We start from the raw sequence: 18845 nt of genomic DNA, 5'->3' as shown, positions 1-18845 counted from the left end.
AGTCTTCATTGATATATTTTGTTTTTATACCAGTTACATTTTCCACTTTATCCCCCTACACCATCCCTTGTAATAAAGAACTCAAAAAAGAAAAAAGTCTTTATTATATGCAGTATTCTATATCTTTAGCCCTTTGCCTCTGCAAAGAAGCCAGGGTAGGTATCTTCTCATATCTCCTCTTTGGTTGTTATAATTTTGTTTTGATTTTTTGGCTCAGCCATTCTGTTTGTTCACATAGTTGTTGTCAAAAGATTTAAGGAATTTACCCTGGTGGTAAGGGTTGGAGCCAAGATTTGAACTCAGGTCTTTCTGATGCCAGTCCAGGGACCTAGCCACTTGTTTAGTTGTTTCTCACTTTGTGGGCATCCACTTTGTTTCTAGTTCTTTGCTACCTCAAAAAAAAATGCTGCTATTATTATTTTGGTACATATAAGGCCTTTAGTTTGTTTTTGACATCCTTTGGGCATAAGGGCATAAAGGCAAAGGGTATGGCCCTTCTAATAATTTTCTTTGTATAATTCTAAATTGATTTCCTGAATGGCTGAAAAAATTGACTGTTTACCATATCAGCATGCTTATTTCCCACAATTCCTCCAACTATTCCCATCTTATACCAGCTCTACCAATTTGCTGGATGTGACCTTCAAAATCAATCCCCACCTTTTTCCCCTCAACTAAGAATAATTGGTTTAATATGTTTGTAAAGATACTTCCTAGAAAATGTGTTAGAGATCTATAGAAAATGTATTCTCACCTGAAAAGTCTATGTTTTTGTTGGACTCTCCTTTGGGTTTTATTCCTTAGAGAGAAAAATTAGATGGATTAAGTCAACAAGCATTGTGCTTAGGACTTGGAATATAATACAAGTAAAAAGAAAAGACCATACCTGCCCTAAAATAGCTAAAATTTTAATAGAGGAAGGCAACATATAATAGAAACTGAATAGGGTGTAGAGGAAGGTACCTGCACTGTGCCATGGTAGTGAAAGAAGTCTAGGGGGCCTGGAGAAGAGTCTTTTCTAAAAAAGACTTTCTTATGAATGAAGAGATTATATGAATGAAATTTACAGTCAGAATTATTTCATTCATTTAGTTTACATTCTTTGGTCCTAGCTCAGTGTTTAGTTCATAAGAGAAAATAAATCCTGTTGACTAATTGAATTTAGGAAATGGTTGAATTGTGTTTAGATTAGCGTTGTAAGTATACATTTTGCATCATATTTCACAGAATCAATCTAACCTATATTAAAATGTTTTAAAATAATGGCAGATTAAAACATTTTCAATATGATAATGTTTTAAAAATAAGAGAGATGATAGGGAAATGAAGGGTTTAAAAATAATCACCATAGGGAAAGTAACCTCAGATAGATATAAAGAATTCCTTGATGTAGGAAATTAGAGGAATTAGAGAAGATTTTAAAAGTTTATTTAACTGTAATTTCAGATGGCTTGTACTTAAACAACAGGTCTTTACAAAGATGTGAGAATGAATGGATGGAATACTGTCATCACATTTACTGTTTTCGTTAAGTACACTGATAGACATCAGTAATATTGTGTATGTAGAGGACTTGTTTGGTAACCAGTAGTTCTATCCCAGGACACCTAAAAATTTCCATTCCAGTTCCTCTTCTACAAACCTTGCTGAGAAGATAGCGTCCTTAAGGAAAATAAAGAACAAGGGGAAAAGATCAGTTAGAAAATGCATTTCTTATGCTTCTTTGTAGTGAAGGTCTTTAATTGGTGTTCTGGGAGCTAAAAGGGAAGACTGGAAATTGAAACAGATTCTGTGGGTCACAGAACTACAATGTCCTACTGCCATACTTGCTGCCTGCCTATAGTAATTGTTAAGGGAATCAAAGACAAACTATTAAGTACCTGTTGTGTTAGTAGAACTGTCCTTTCCTGTGGGAGGTAGAAATAGTAGAAGGCCCTTCATTTAAAAAAAGGGCCTAACCCTGCGGGAAATAGTGAGCAAGGAAATAACTAATCTTTAACTAAATGATAAGCAGTCCAAGAACATGGTGATCGATGACGGACTAGAATATTTAGGGAAAACTTTATGGCAGTAGGAGGTCTCATGACTGTAGAATCAAAGAAAGGGACCTTACGTGATCACTTAGTCCAAACCACTCATTTTATTTGAGTGAGGCTGCAAAGGAGAAAAAAGGCATTAGTCAAGAGCTGTCTATTCTTCCTTCATCATAACATTCCCAAACAGCTGTATTGACAGAGTCAGAGTAAGCAGAGTCACAAATCCATCCTTTATTAAACAGCAATAGAGAATTCTCTCTAGAAATAGGAATGCTGAAAGGTGTATTTTGTTTTTCTTGTACTTTCTAACCAGCACCATGGAATAACCCCTAGGGCATCTGGCTTATATTTTTGCTCAAGGGGAAAGCAGCATTAATCAGTCAACAAACATTTATTTAACAGTGTGCAAAGACTCCATGCCAGGTGCTGTGGAGGATTCAAAGAGGCTTAAGTTTTTATTTCAATAAATTCTTTTGGTGGTACTCTAGAGCAGTGGTGCCAAACTCAAATAGAAACTGAGAGCCAGTAAACTACATAAGGAGGGCAGTGGATCAAGTGTTGGGCCTGAAGTTGGGGAAGACCTGAATTCAAATCCAGCCCCAGGTGTGTGACCCTGGGAAAGTCTCCCTGTTTGCCTCAGTTTCTTTATCTGTAAAATGAACTGGAGAAGAAAGTGGCAAACCACTCTAGTTTCTTTGCCAAGAAAACCCCAAATGGGGTCACAAAGAGTCAGACAAGACTGAAAAATGATAGAGCAACAAAGCTACATAAGGGTCCCTGTGAGTAACATATTCACTAAGAAAACCACATATTAACATCAAGTATGTTGTATTATAACTTTTTAAACAGTTCCCAATTTATGTTTTCATCTGGTTCAGGGACACTTTTGCTCTAGAGGAAGTCCTGGGACCATCTTTATATGATGCATTATTCTTTTCATTCCTTCAAAAACACATTGTTGGGAAAAGAAGAGAGATGTTAGAATGTTACTATGCTTGGCATAATCCACTTACTGAAATTCAGTTGTATTATCTCTGGGAGGAAGGTTGCTATTCCCCCCAAGAAGGACTAAAGTCGGCATCTGCATTGAAAGGTGAGTCACCTAACCTGAGGAATCGGAGGACACCAAAGGAAAACTTTATGTGTTAAAAATAGGACCTTTTTGTAAGCTCCTTTTCCAGGGCTAAGAAAACTTATGTGTAAAATTTAAAGTGCAACTCTTGACATTAATTTCACAGTTTTAGACACAAGAACGTTAGCACTAAAACGGACTTGGGAGAACTCTCTTTCACAAATAAAGAATCTCAGACGCAGAGAGGTTACATGACTTTATTGTCCAAGGTCAAACAAGTGGTATTTGAGCTAGGATGTGAATTCAGGTTTTGAGGCTTCTAATCTAGTGTTTTTTCCACTATCCAGGTGTGGGGAACCTGCAGCTTCAAGGCCACATGTGGCCCTCTAGGTCTCCAAGTATGGCCCTTGGACCAAATCCAAACTTCACGAAACAAATTCCCTTAATAAAAGGATTTGTTCTATAAAACTTGGGTCAGTCAGAAGGCTGCACCCAAGGACCTAGAAGGCCACATGTGATCTCAAAGACACCTCAAAGACATGGGTTCTGCACTATACCATGCAGGCCTGTCCTTATAAACTGGGTATCTTCAAAAAACCATGGATGAAGAAAGCCTTGACAAAGGCCCTTTATAAAAAAGAAAACAAAAAAAAGCTTGAATATCAGAAATTTAAGGACTTATTTTGAATGTATAACAAAACTTCATTAGAAAATGTCTTTCATTTTATGCCTTGCCATATATTATGTGAGTTAAAGGCAATGATTTTAATTAGGATCAAAGGCTTATCAACAAGATTTCAAATTTTTCTCATTTCCATTACTTTTCCTGCCAACTACATTTATTTCACTTGAATGCCAAACTTTTTTTCTTTTTCCCTGTACTGAACTGATCCAAAACCAAAAAGCCTGTACTTCAGGGTGAAGCCAGTCTTGCTCCCCCAGATCTAGTTTCTTCCCACTGTTCCTCCATCCATCTGTCCACCAATCCATCCATCCATCCATCCATCCATCCATCCATCCATCCATCCATCCATTCATCCATCCAATCATCCAATTACAGATCACCAAGTCATTTAAAAAGAGATTATTGCCTTTCCCCTAACTGTAGAACCCAAATGGCCTATAGCAAAGATATGAGTCATTAAAAAAACTTGCCCCCCAACACACACACACACACACACACACACTCTTACTCTGAAACCCAGCAACAAACAAATGTACCAAAAACAACTACCTGGGGAAAAAATTAATTTGAGATAAAGTGTCTCTCTACATTTTAGGATAAGGAAGTCCACACGTGGTCCTCAAACTTTTGAGATTTTGTGGTGTATTTTTTACTCTTGGGGGAGGGAAGGGACCCAGAAGAAATTCATTCTTGAATTCCCCAGGCAGGTCACTGGAGTAGCAGATGCAATATAGGTATAGGTCTTGCAGTCGAAAAGATACCTATTTTTACAGATAAAAAGAATGATAAATATCTGCAGGCCAGTAAATGGATTAGATTGTGGGTAGACAGATGTTCCTTACCCCCTAAAATGTTGCTCCTCTTCCCCCTCCCCTGAACCAGACACTGGAGGTGGGGGGACAAGGTGCCATTGCCAAACCTTTCACCCACCTTTATCCTACAAAATATTATGTCAGCTTCCCCAAAAGGCTTGTGCATTTACTGTCTTATCTTTCTGGATAAGGAAAGCAGCTGTTGTTTGTGGTCGTGATTCTTAACCTCAGAAACTTTGCCTTAGCTTTGCTGAAAACAAACCTGCCTTTTGATCATTCTTTTTTGCTAACTTTGTTTATGGACTCTTATTTCCCAAGAATTTCTGTTTCAGGGATTCTTCTGTTTGCCTTAATGGCAAGTGACCCATCTCAATCAACATCAGCCTGTAGCGATCTTAACCTGTTTGCCCCATATGTCTCTGGGGGAGTTCAGTCTTGCACAGATAATATCTCAATGTTATATGACTTGATAGAGAGCCTAAGACACTGCTGGCGGTGATCCCCTTTTGAAAGTGAGAATTAAAGACAGATTCAAAGTAATCTTAATTCAGGTTTTTTAAAAGGGTAAATTTAAAGGAGATCCAAATAATGTAATTTGGATTAAAGAATATCTTACTCTGGAAGATTCCTCCCCATGGCCCTTTCTTTTATTTTAGCATGAACCCAGGCCAGCCATGTTGACTCTGTAATTACCCTCCTTGTTCGTCGGACTCTCTGGACTTCTTTCTTCACCATAGCACAGTGCAGGTAGCTCTCCTTTCCTCCTATAGTTTATGTATTATCTCCTCTCATCTCTCTTATTTTGACTGTAACTTTTTTTGCTTAAGGAGTGAGAATTTTCAAAAGAATTAATCCTAGAATCAGACAATAGAGTCAGAATAAATCAAGAATGGCTCACTTTTCTACCCAGGGTTATTTGTATAGGAAGAATAGGAAGTACATTCATGAATTCTTAGTTCATATTTCTTTTCATAAAACTTGCTCATTTACATGCATTGTGCCTGTGTGTCTTAGGAAAAGGCATGAGACTGCTGAAAGGTCTGCAGAATTTGTCATGTAGCTCTCCTTCCCTCTAGTAGTGTACATGATGTTAGACCTTACAAACCATCTAGTCCACTCAACCTATTTTACAGTTAGTAATAATCGCTAGCATTTAAATAGCTCTCTTAGATGGGCAAACTTTGTTACAATCATCACCCTGTTTGATCCCAACAATCCTCTGAGGTAGGGAGCTATTATTATCATTTTATAGAAGAAGAAATGGAGGCAGAAAGAAAAGTGATCTGCCCAGAGTTCTAGAACTGACAAGTGTCTTGAGACGTAGTGACAAATGCCTTAGAACAGGGGATCTTTTTCCAGGTATGGCTATGTCAAGAATTATAAAGCTGTTTGAGTGAATATCAGATGTCTTCCCATTTATGCTGCCAGCAGACACTGATTAAGGACTTAGATGACAGAGAAGCACAGAAATAAATGTATTTTCTAATTAATCTTTCCAGTTCACTGTTTCTTAACCGTATTTTGTCTCCTTTGAATCCTTGTATGTGTTTAGTTGTTTTCAGGCATGTCTGACTCTCAGTGACTCCATTTTGGGATTTTCTTAGCAGAGATACTGGAGTGGTTTGCCATTTCCTGCTTCAGCTTATTTTATAGATGAGGAAACTGACGGAAACAGGATTGATTTGCCCAAGGTCACCTCGCTAGTAAGTGTCTGAGGCCAGACTTGTATTCATGAAGATGATTCTGCCTGACTCCAGGCCCAGCACTATCCCCACTTTGAAAACTTAATAAGCACTCTAAATATTTTGATGTCTTTTATGTGTTTTCCCTTATACCAAAGTCCTTCTGGTGCCTCGTTGTGGAGGCAACCCTGAGTTATCAGAGTTTATGCTCCCGGAATTGTAAGTTTTGTCAGGTACTGCCAAATAAGAAAGAAGATTTCCAGGACAAGCCTAGTGATGGTCCCAGATATCTTAGGATCAGCTTAGCAAAATTCATAGGGGATCCTGACCAGAAATTAGGCCACTAGGCATTGAATTTTTGTGATCATAGTTACATATAAAAATTGTGTGGCTGGTTTATCTCTCTGCCATTGGGACCAAAAATCATAGATCCTTAATTGATATCAGCATCTCCTTTTGCTACATGAGAAGTTGTAGAAGTGCACGTACAGAAGCAAGAAGAGACATTAGAACACTGCAAGTGCAGTTTCAAATGGTCTAGGACGTATGTGGAATAGAGTACAATTGTGGAAGTAGTGGCATGGGCCAAAATTGCTTCCATACAAAGCATCCAGATGGGGTAATCCGTATGGCCTAGAGGCAGGAGTGCAAACTGACTAGCGCTAGAAGCCATAATATAAACTTAATAATGATGATGATGATGATAGCAAGCATTTATATAGTGCTTAAAAGGTTCACAAAGTGCTTTATTTATGTTATCATTTGATTCATGCAACAACCCTGGAGGACAAGCGTTATTGTTACCCCCATTTTACGGATGAGGAGACTTGAGACTGAGAGAGGTTAAGTGACTTGTGCAGGGTCACACAGCTTGTAAGTACCTGAGAAAGGATTTGAACTTAGTTCCTTCTCAGTCCAAGTCTAACACTTCACTGTCCCCTGTTATAAGAAAAATGAGCAGAAATTGATTGCGTAAGTAGATATGATGGGAACTTTGGGTGGAAGTGTGGTGGAGGAGAACAAGTCTGACATGCACCTTAGATTTTGGGAGGGCAAATTTCAAGGAGTTTAGAAAAAGATTAAGTAGAATCCCATCACCCAGAATGTTTAGAAAAGTTGTGTTGGTATAGTTTTTGTTTTTAACATCATCATTTCCTGATATCCTTTTTATTTCATTTTTAAAGTTTTTAAATTGATATTTTCTACGTTCTTATTTTGCCATAGTTCTCTTCATTATGTATCTCTCCTTCCCCTCCCCTAGAACTGTCCTTGAAATCCTCCTTATTCTCCTCACCATCGCATCTTAGTTAGAGTTACCAGAAGCTTTGCCTGGCACTGTGCTGGGATTCCCCCCATCAAGAAAATACGATCCTAAGATCATTGATCTCCTTTTATTGATGATAAGCATCAGGAAGGTTTAGCCATTTGCCCCAAAGTCACAAGTATTAAATATTGGAGGTGGGATTTGAAACCGGCTCCTTTTATTTTAGAACCAGTGTGCTTTCTGTTGTTTTCTATGGCAGACTAAGGAAGTGTGTTTAATTAGCTCTTGATCTGTATAATTAATACAAGTTCAGTTGCTTTTCAGTGGCATTTTTGTGGATATTTGGATAGGGCATGTATTGCTCTCATAATATTTTCTTCTCTCTGACTCTTTCATACAAGTCTTTCTATGTTTCTTTGATTCCCTTCATTGATATTTTCTTGCAGTGTAACAATATTCTTTTATGTATATCTTCCACCATTTCTTCAGCCATTTCTATACATGGTACATTTACTTTGTTTCCAGTTTCTTGCTACTACAGAAAATATTGTTATAATTGTTGTTGTAATACATATGAGACCTTTCTCCTCTGACTTTGACTTTGGCTATGTGCTTAATAATTTCACTGGGCCAAAGGGTTTGCACAGCTTTGTGACTTTTTGAATTCCAAAATATTTTCCATAATATTAAGACAAATTCATAGCTCTACCAATAATAGTTTCTTGTTGTTCAGTCATACTTGACTATAATTGATCTGTCATTTCCTTCGTTAGTGGTTTGCCATTTCCTTCTCCTGCTCATTTTATAGGTGAAGGCACTGAGGCAGATAGGATAAGTGACTTGTCCCAGATCACACAGCTAGTAAGTGTCTGGGGGGACCACTGCTCTATCCACTGTGCCACTTAGGTGCTTGTTAATGGCCCTCTTTTCCTACAGTTTTATGAGTCAGTTCTTAAGAAAGTTAATCAGAAGTTCAAAATTGTTAATGTTCATGATGCCACATTGTAGAAGCAAGAGGAAAGAACAGACAAAATATGCCTGTCTCCAAATGCTGCAGAATTAGTAATTTCCCAGATAGCCCTTTAAAAAATCAGTCTTGAGGTGTTTGGGAAGATTTTGCACCTAGGAAAATGACCAAATTACCCAGCAGTGTTTCCTGGGGGAGGGTGGGCTGGTGATTTGGGAACAAAGACTGATAATTTAATCAGGAAATGATCGTTTGGCTGGGAAAAGGATGAATTTCAAGCTTCTGTTTGAAAGTATGTAGAAGTAGGAGTGGATTTGTGGGGGCTAAATTGTAAAAGGTCTCTTCCAGCTCTAATAATTATATCTTACTTTCATATCAAGCTTTAAGATTTATATATCTCTTTAGATACATTATCTCACTTGGTTGTCACAACTGCTCAGTAAAACAGATAGTTTTAAATCATTGTTTACCCCCTTTTGCAAATAAGGAAACATAAATGACTTTCCAGTAATTACATTCCTACCTCCTGCAATTCTTTGATCCTCTGATAATTTCTAATGAAAACAATGAATGTTTAATTTTTAAAGCCTTGTTTGGAAATAGATTTTCTATCTGTCCCTATTCATTTTCCTCCTTGCATACTTCTTTTGTCTTTTATTTCCTAATGTCCTAACTTTGAATGTTTGTATTTCTCCCAGAGGATGAACATAAGAGCATAGTTTTAGAGCTGAAAGGGACCTTAGAGGTCATTCAGTCTAACTCCTTCATTTTACAGTTGAAGAAACTGAGAATTAAACAACTGGGAATCAAACCCAGATCTCCTAATTCCAAATCCAGCTGCCTTTCTACCATATTATGCTGCTCCAGAGTCTTGCATCATCCTGTAAAACCATCTATGTGTAGATGTGTAAAAGTGCAATGCGTATTGTGCTTTGGACTGGTGGTTTTGTGAAAGATGTTGCTGTTGGACAACTTGATACACAAGTGGGTCTGTATTACCTCCCCTTTGAAAGTTCATGTAGATTATGAGTACCACATATACATTTTTTTTATTTCTTCAAAGAAAGGGCTTGGGAAGAAAAAGGGTTGAGAAAGGGATACATTTTAAAAAAATATTCCAGTCTAGTTTATTCCCTGTATGCCTATAATCTGAACAGTACATAGCCCAAAACTCCAGACATCTTTAATGTACATGCCTTTAAAAAAAAAATTAACACCTTCATGGTAACACACTCAGTATTTAGAGTAAAGTTAACTGAATAATAGAAATAGCTTACCTTTCTCTAGTGTTTCAGAAGCAGTGCATTGTGATACAAAGAGAATTGGATTTGGAATCAGGAGACTTGAGTTTGAGTCCTGGCACAAGTACCATGAGACCTTGTGCAAGTTACCACTGGTTTCTCTGAACTTTAGTTTCCTAATCTGTTAAATGGGGCCGATAAGACTGATACAACCTTCTTTAGAAGGGACTTATGGGGAAAATGCTTTATAAACCTTAAGCTGCTACATGAATATGAGCTGATAGTATTTAATGTTTGCAAAGTGCTTTAGAAACATTCTTATTTGGTAAAAGTAGGGCTGTAGTGATGCCATGCTTAGATCTTGATATCCCTAACAACTTGATTTCATATTCTATTGTTGAAAACTAGAACTTTGGTTGTTCTTTTAAAATTATATTTATTTATTTGGTCATTTCTCTTACCCTTTGGGATGCCTATAAAAAGAAAAAAATTTACTTGAGCAGGGGTCAATCTTTAATTTAAGTGACTTAGAACGATGTATGGATGATTAAGAAAATAGAGCTAGGGAATTGATATTTAAGTGGAACATGTCAGTACAATGAATTGTCTTGTTGATTAAAGGTAATTTATCTTAAATCACATTTTATTGATATTACAAACTATATTATCTTTGTTGGAGAGTCATTCTATTTCATCATATGTTTTTGTAAATGTGAAGAAAATCCTACAGGAGGTAATTAAATTGGAAACTTCTACTCTACTCTGTTTCTCATTAATGATGGTATGGAAGATACATGGATTGTGATTGTTCTTTCTTTTCTTTATTCTTTAGGGCCGACATGTCAAGACTGGTCAGCTGGCAGCTATCAAAGTCATGGATGTTACTGAAGTAAGTAAAGGTGGGGGGAAACCCCAAGAGTTGGAAAAGTAAATAACTAAATTGAAGGAAAGAAGTCGAGATGCCTGTGTGTGTGTGTGTGTGTGTGTGTGTGTGTGTATGATATGTTTGCATAAAGAAGAGAAAAAGAGATATTGTTCAAGTCTGCTTTCACATAAAAGAAATCACTTTCTCAAATTGCCTTTATGTAACATTACGTACATCTTAATAAATTAATAAACCAAATGCTGATGTTACCTCTTTGACAACATAATTGCATTTTTTTTATTAATTAATTTATTTATTTCACTTTTAACATTCATTTTCACAGAATTTTTGGGCTCCAAATTTTCTCCCCCCTTGTCCCCTCCCCCCACCCCAAAACACCGAGCATTCCAATTGCCCCCATCACCACTCCGCTCTCTCCTCCATCATTCCTCTCTGCCCTTGTCTCCATCCTCTCCTCTGTCCTGTTGGGCCAAATAACTTTCTATACCCCTTTACCTGTATTTCTTATTTCCTAGCGGCAAGAACAGTACTTGACGGTTATTCCTAAAACTTTGAGTTCCAACTTCTTTTCCTTCCTCCCTCCCCTCCCCCTCTCTTTGGAAGGCAAGCAATTCAATATAGGCCAAATCTGTGTAGTTTTGCAAATGACTTCCATAATAGTCATGTTGTATAAGACTAACTATATTTCCCTCCATCCTATCCTGCTTCCAATTACTTCTATTCTCTCTTTTGATCCTGTCCCTCCCTGTGAGTGTCAACCTCAAATTGTACCCTCCTCCCCATGCCCTCCCTTCCATCGTCCCCCCCACCCTGTTTATCCCCTTCTCCCCCACTTTTCTGTATTGTAAGATAGGTTTTCATACCAAAATGAGTGTGCATTTTATTCCTTCCTTTAGTGGAATGTGATGAGAGTAAACTTCATGTTTTTCTCTCACCTCCCCTCTTTTTCCCCAAACTAAAAAAATCTTTTGCTTGCCTCTTTTATGAGAGATAATTTGCCCCATTCCATTTCTCCTTTTCTCCTCCCATATATTTCTCTCTCACTGCTTGATTTCATTTTTTTTTTTAAGATATGATCCCATCCTATTCAATTCACTCTGTGCACTCTGTCTCTATGAGTGTGTGCATGTGCATGTGTGTGTGTGTGTGTAATCCCACCAAGTACTCAGATACTGAATAGTTTCAAGAGTTACTAATATTGTCTTTCCATGTAGGGATGTAAACAGTTCAACTTTTATAAGTCCCTTATGACTTCTCTTTGCTGTTTACCTTTTCATGCTTCCCTTCATTCTTGTGTTTGAAAGTCAAATTTTCTATTCCACTCTGGTCTTTTCATCAAGAATGCTTGAAAGTCCTCTATTTCATTGAATGACCAGTTTTTCCCCTGAAGTATTATACTCAGTTTTGCTGGGTAGGTGATTCTTGGTTTCAGTCCTAGTTCCTTTGACTTCTGGACTATCCTATTCCATGCCCTTCGATCCCTTAATGTAGAAGCTGCTAGACCTTGTGTTATCCTGATTGTATTTCCACAATACTTGAATTGTTTCTTTCTAGCTGCTTGCAATAGTCTCTCCTTGACCTGGGAATTCTGGAATTTGGCCACAATATTCCTAGGAGTTTCTCTTTTTGGATCTTTTTCAGGTGGTGATTGGTGGATTCTTTCAATATTTATTTTGCCCTCTGGTTCTAGAATATCAGGGCAGTTTTCCTTGATAATTTCCTGAAAGATGATGTCTAGGCTCTTTTTTTTGATCATGGCTTTCAGGTAGGCCCATAATTTTTAAATTGTCTCTCCTGGATCTATTTTCCAGGTCAGTTGTTTTTCCAATGAGATATTTCACATTCTCTTCCATTTTTTCATTCTTTTGGTTTTGTTTTGTGATTTCTTGGTTTCTCATAAGGTCATTGGCCTCCATCTGTTCCATTCTAATTTTGAAAGAACTATTTTCTTCAGTGAGCTTTTGAATCTTCTTTTCCATTTGGCTAATTCTGCTTTTGAAAACATTCTTCTCCTCATTGGCTTCTTGAACCTCCTTTGCCAATTGAGTTAGCCTATTTTTCAGGGTGTTATTTTCTTCAGCATTTTTTTGGGTCTCCTTTAGCAGGGTGCTGATCTGTTGTTCATACTTTGCTTGCAAGTCTTTTATTGCTCTTCCCAGTTTTTCCTCCACTTCTCTAACATAATTTTGAAAACTTTTTGAGCTCTTTATGAGCTTTTCCCAGGTCTGATCCCATTGAGTGGGCTGGGATGTAGAAGTACTGACTTCCATGTCTTCCCCTGATGGTGAGCACCACTCTTCCTCATCAGAAAGGAGGGGAGGAGAAACCTGCTCACCAAGAAAGTAACCCTCTATAGTCTTGGTTTTTTTCCCTTTTCTGGGCATTTTCCCAGCCAGTGACTTGACCTCTGAATATTCTCCTCACACCCACCTCGCCTCCGGATCCTCCCAGCCAGCACTTGGGGTCTGAGACTCAAATGCTGCTCCCCAGCCTCAGGGCTTTGGGCGGGGGCAGGGCTGCTATTCAGTGTGAGATCAAGTTCAGGTGCTCGGGTGGGGGCAGGGCCGCCTCACGGGCTCAGTTCCCTCAGGGGTTTTATGCAGAGACCTTTCAACAATGGATCCAGGCTCCTGCCTGCTTGGGGAGCCCTGGTCTGCTCCCGCCTCCACCTCTGCTGTTGCCTCCCGAGGGGGCCTGAGTATGGGGGCACCCCACTCCCCTCTTGACCCACCAAAGAGACCTTCTCACCAACCCCAGTCACCTGTGGGTGGAGGGACCCACGCTGCCACTGGAGATCCCGTCCCTGAAGTCCGCTTTGATCTTCTCCTCTTGGTGCCGGGGCCGGGGCCAGGGCAGGGCTAGGCTGGGCTCCACGTCCGCAGCATGATGGACGTTTTGCGAGAGGTTTGCAGGTCCCTCTGGAACAGAAATCTTATCCGCTCCGCTGTTATGTGGCTTCTCCTGCTCCTGAATTTATTGGCAGCTCTTTACTACAGATATTTCATGGGCTGTGGGTTGGGAGCTAGTGTATTTGTGTGTTTCTACTCTGCCATCTTGGCTCCGCCCCCCCATAATTGCATTTTTTACAATGGAAAAATAAAAGGATTTCTATAAGGGAAGAAGATTAAAGTCATATGAATAAGAAATTATGGGGATGAGGAAGGTGTTCCCTAATGTCCTATGCCATTTCTTTTATTTTTAACATGAGGGAATGGATTCAGTAAGCTTCCCTGTGGCTAGAAAGGAGAAACATCTGCTAGAATGAGGAGCAGATTGTTGGCAGAATTTAACAATGTAAAGTAGTAGTTGAAATGGTCTCAGGGGAGAGTTAACTGCAGAGCTTTAGATGGGAAAAAGGGAAAATTAACCTGGACCTAAAATAAGACATATATAATATATATGTGTCTGTACATAAACTTATTATCTATACGTAAACTCTTGCTTATTTTAAAAATAACTTTAATTTAGTGTGTTCCAAAAGTAGCCTATTTAAATTTTATTAGGATATTTATAACATTTTGGAGTATGTCCATATTATTACATTTATTCTTCCATAATTATGGCCATAATTCAAGATAGTTATTAACAGATTGACTCTTTGGGTCCCTTTTGTTCTTTCTGGTCAATCTAATTAACTTCTAACATTTGAAGATATAACCAAATTCAACCCAGTAGTTACCCATTCTTAATTTCACATCCTTCCTCAAGGTCCCACAGAGCGACATGCTGATTATTCTGGTGTCTGTAGTATAGTGAAGCAAGTGCTCCCGTGCAATTTTTTACAATTCTCTTCTTTTTCATATTTGATAAAAATTTTACCACCTCTTTGTGTGTACATTTTTTGTGGTAATAGTAATTCTATCCCTCAATATTAAAGAGGAGAGGATACTATAGTTTCTAGGTATAGATGAACTAGTAGGACTGAAGTCTTTGTTTTTGGATATTTATTTAACCCTACAGAAGGAGAACTTTCATTCTAAAAGGAGAAGAACTTTTTCTATATACTTACCTGATTTTTGTTTTTAAGTTGCCAGAGTGGGTTGTCTCAATGGCATAAAACTTTAAAATTTATTTTTATAATTTAAAAAATTTTAACAATGAATAAAAATCCCTTTTCTTTCCTTACCACCATGGGAATGAGGGAGAGAACATCCCCAACTGCAGTATTAGATAGGCAATACAAGTTCCTGCATTGGTTGGACCAAATTCTATGATATCTTGGGTCCATAGCATCTCTGTAAGGAGATGAGTAGCATATTTCATCATGGGTCCTTTGGAATTCTGATTGGTCATTGTGTTGATCAGAGTTCTTGATCCTTTCAAAGCTATTTGCCTTTGCAGCGTTGTTGATATTGTACATATTGTTGTCCTGGTTCTGTTCCCTTTACTCTGTATCTGTTTGTGCAAGTCATACTAGGTTTTTCTGAAAAAAAAAAATGCCCTCATCATTTCTTATAGTAAAATGATAATTGGTTCAGCCAATCCCTAATTGATGGATATTCCTCTTAGTTTCCATTTCTCTGCTGCCACAAAAAGAGCTAATATAAATATTTTTGTATACAAGGGTTCTTTTCTTCTTTCTTTGTTATCTTTAGGTTATAAGCCTAGTAGTGGCTGAAGGATATGCACAGCTTAATAACTTTTTGGCCATAATACCAATTTGCTTTCCAGAATGGCAGGAACAATTCACAGCTCTCCCAACAGTGTATTAATGGAGCTGTTTTCCCATGTTTGTCATTTTCCTTTTTTGTCAGCTTTGCCTCATGGTTATGAGATGGAACCTCAGAGATGTTATTTGATGGAAACATTTTGGGAGTAGTACTTTCCAGGTAGAGCTCATGAAGTGCTTTGCTGCTGAATATAACTTTATAGTCTTCCTTAGTTTCTCTCATAATACACAACTCAATGTTTGAGCTGAAGATTTCTTATCAGTTTTATAAAAAGAGGATTATTTGAAAGCATGGTAAACAGTGACAAGTTAATCTAATTTCAGTAGAGAGGAAAAACAAAATTAATTGAATGAATGGTGAGTTGTATAGTGGTTGGTTGGCATGGGTAACACAACTAAAATTGTCCAGGGTAGCCAATATTATCCTCTCTTATAGATGGAAATATAGCAAATAAAGATACCGCAGTCAATTCTTTCATGTTATGGTCAAAAGTGAAAGGTATCATTGTGGAATAGATAAAAGCTGTAGAGTTCAGCTCTGCTTCTGGTGTCTACTAACCTATATGGTTATGGGCAAGTCATGTAACTTCTAATACTAAGCAGCAGAAATCTCCTTATCTTCTATTGTTGAAAATGGTTAGCACACCAGGAATTACCTGATGAATTCAGATCTTTCTTACATACTCTTCTTCCTTTCTCCCTCTTTCCCCTCGAAAAAAATTAGGAATATGCTTGTATGAAATTATCCCAGTTTGGTTTCATGATAGACAAGTTGTTGTAGCCTAGAAAAATAATTAGTTTAGATCTGAGTATGTTTAACCTTGACATGAGTAATAATAACTTAGCCATATTTAGTCAGTTATAGTGTTTCTCCTATTATAACTCACATCTTTTTCAGTGGAGGACTTAGTGTTCTGAAACTATGTACTTGAAATAGAGATTTAGCGTGCGTGTGTGTGTGTGTGTGTGTGTGTGTGTGTGTGTGTGCGTGTGTGTGTAGCATTAATTCCTTGCTTGGAAAATGTAGTATGGGATGTGGGACACATGCAAGAGAAAAAAATACCATTAAAGCAGCCAGTAAAATTAAAATACTCGCTCAGGATCCAAGATCGTTCTTTAGATCCAGGATTTAAAGACAATGAAGTGGTGGGTGTAATGCAAATCAAGAAGTAGACCCTAAATTAACTTTGCACACTTGATATTTCATTGTTTTGTTATTGTTAAGTTTAAAAATAACTATTGACATTAAATATTTTCACTTCATTGAAGTCACTTCTAAATTTTCCCACCCCTAAAATTTAGCCCTCGCTTGTTGACAGAGGAAAAAACATCAATACGATGGCCCCTCTCTGACATTATAGTTATTGTTATGTTTTTGTGCACACCAGTATTCACAGGGAGCTGTTCTATTTGCCACAAGCCTTGGCTTGGTGCTGTCAGGAACAACATAAGAAGGTAAGGTTGAGGAAGCAAAGTTCAACGTAGCTGAGATAACTAGTTCTTTTGTTGACCAAATACAAATTTTTGGTGATAGTGAACAAAGGGCAGTGGGTTATAATTTTTGGAAAATTCTGACCTAAATTTCTTTAACTTACTACACGTCTGCTCTTATTTGGAATAAATAATATATTGACAGGTAGGTAAGGAGAGGAGACATTTTCCCAATAGTGAGACCAAGAGAAGACTTTAAATTGTTTGATTTCAGGAGCATGAGATGCAGAACCTTCCTCTCTGTGCACATTTAAGAAACTGGCACTTCATAGATCTTGAATAAAACCCATAACTTTTTGTCAAATCTGGATTTTAGAAAATGTTTTTAAAATTCCAAGTATTTTCATAATTTTTTATAAATATTTTCAATTGTCTAGGCATTCCCTACATAAACTATTTTTGACCAATTGCATTTTCCAACAATATGAGTCCATTGGCTTCAGTGGAGTTCCTGCTACAGTACAGCTCCTTTGTTGTTGAGTTGTTTTCGGTTGTGTCTGACTCTTCGTGACCCCATTTGGAGTTTTTTGGTTTTTTTTTTAATTTTCTTTAGTGAGCTTTTGGATCTTCTTTTCCATCTGGCTTTTTAGGACTTTCTTCTCCTCATTGGTTTTTTTGGATCTCTTTTGCCATGTAGGATAGTCTATTTTTTAAAGTGTTATTTTCTTCAGACTTTTTGGGGTCTACTTTAGCAGTTGACTCATTTTTCATGATTTTCTTGCATCACTCATTTCTCTTCCCAATTTTTGCTCTACTTGATTTTCAGAATCCTTTTTGAGCTCTTCCATGGCCTGAGACCAATTCATATTTTTCTTGGAGGCTTTCAATGGAGGAGCTTTGACTTTGTTTTCTTCTGTTTGCATGTTTTGGTCTTCCTTGTCTCCAAAGTAAGATTCTATAGTCTGATTCTTTTTCTGGTTTTTTGCTCATTTCCCCAGCCGTTAACTTTTGAGCTCTTTGTGGTAGTGATATGCTTCCAGTAGGTGTGGGGGAGTACTGTCAGCTGCTCGATCCCCCCACAATCTGTGGGCCTAGAGCTCCAGAAACAGTGGCTGCAGCAGTTTCCTCTGCCCACCTTCTGCAGTTTCCTTCTGCTGCCCTGGACCACTCCACTCTCCCACACTGGTCCCACAGGCTTTTCCCATTGATCTTCCAATTTATCCTTAGCATTTTGGGGTCAGTAAGTCTGGAAACCACCACAGGTGTGAGAGATTCAGTCTCCCTAAGGCCTGCTCAGGTCCTGTCTGTGCACTCACAGCCCAAGCTGGACTGTGCTCTGCTCTCTGCTCTCAGCCTGGCATGATAGACACTTCCCAGTGACCTTCCAGGCTGTCTTGGGATGGAGGGAGATTTGCTTTACTCTGTCATTCTCTGAGTTCTGCTGCTCCAGAATTCGTTTAGAGTCATTTTTTATAGGTATTTGACAGGGTTTGGGGGCAGTGCTGTAGGAAGTCCGTGCTGTTACTCTGCCATCTTGGGTCCACATGTTTTCCCCTCCCCCCAATTTGGAATTATCTTAGCAAAGATACTTAAGTGGCTTGCCATTTTCTCCTCCAGCTCATTTTACAGATGAGGAGCTGAGGCAGAGTTAAGTGATTTGCCCAAGGTCACAGAGCTACTGAGTGTCTGAAGCCAGATTTGAATTCAGGAAGCTTAATCCTCCTGACTGCAGGCCTGGTACACTATCCACCACAATACCTGGCAGTTCTGTGCTTCTGTTTAGCTTGGCTCTTAGGCCCCATTTGTGTGGTTAAATGTTACAGAGAAATGTTAAATACTTTATATAAAAAGTCAGTATATTTACATTATTAATTATTTTTATTGATTTGTTTATTGTTTTTAATATTTAATATTTGTTTATTGTTTTTTAGTTTTCTAGTAGAGGAAGTAATTCATAGATTCACTTTCAGTTCCTCAGTACTGCTTGAAAGGAGCTATGCTTGTGTGTATGTGAAGAGATCAAGAGTTAAACAAGAATACCAGCTGTGTGACATTGGAAGGCTGTTGCCCTTACAGAATTGGAGGGTGGGTACTCTCAGA

The 18845-nt window shown here is 38.1% G+C and overlaps 1 protein-coding gene across 21 annotated transcripts in view; it reads left to right on the top strand.

Moving 5' to 3' along the window:
• MAP4K4 (mitogen-activated protein kinase kinase kinase kinase 4) overlaps nt 1–18845 on the top strand; it is a 279292-nt gene that overhangs the window by 122901 nt on the left and 137546 nt on the right. For all 21 annotated transcript variants that reach the window (XM_072621601.1, XM_072621605.1, XM_072621603.1 and 18 more), the window contains exon 3: nt 10592–10648. In XM_072621601.1, the coding sequence (XP_072477702.1) occupies nt 10592–10648 (57 nt within the window). The remainder of the gene's footprint in view (nt 1–10591; nt 10649–18845) is intronic.

The sequence above is a fragment of the Notamacropus eugenii genome, chromosome 6 (assembly GCF_028372415.1).
Source record: "Notamacropus eugenii isolate mMacEug1 chromosome 6, mMacEug1.pri_v2, whole genome shotgun sequence".
Lineage (NCBI taxonomy): Eukaryota > Metazoa > Chordata > Mammalia > Diprotodontia > Macropodidae > Notamacropus > Notamacropus eugenii.
This window is presented reverse-complemented; position numbering and strand designations above follow the sequence as displayed.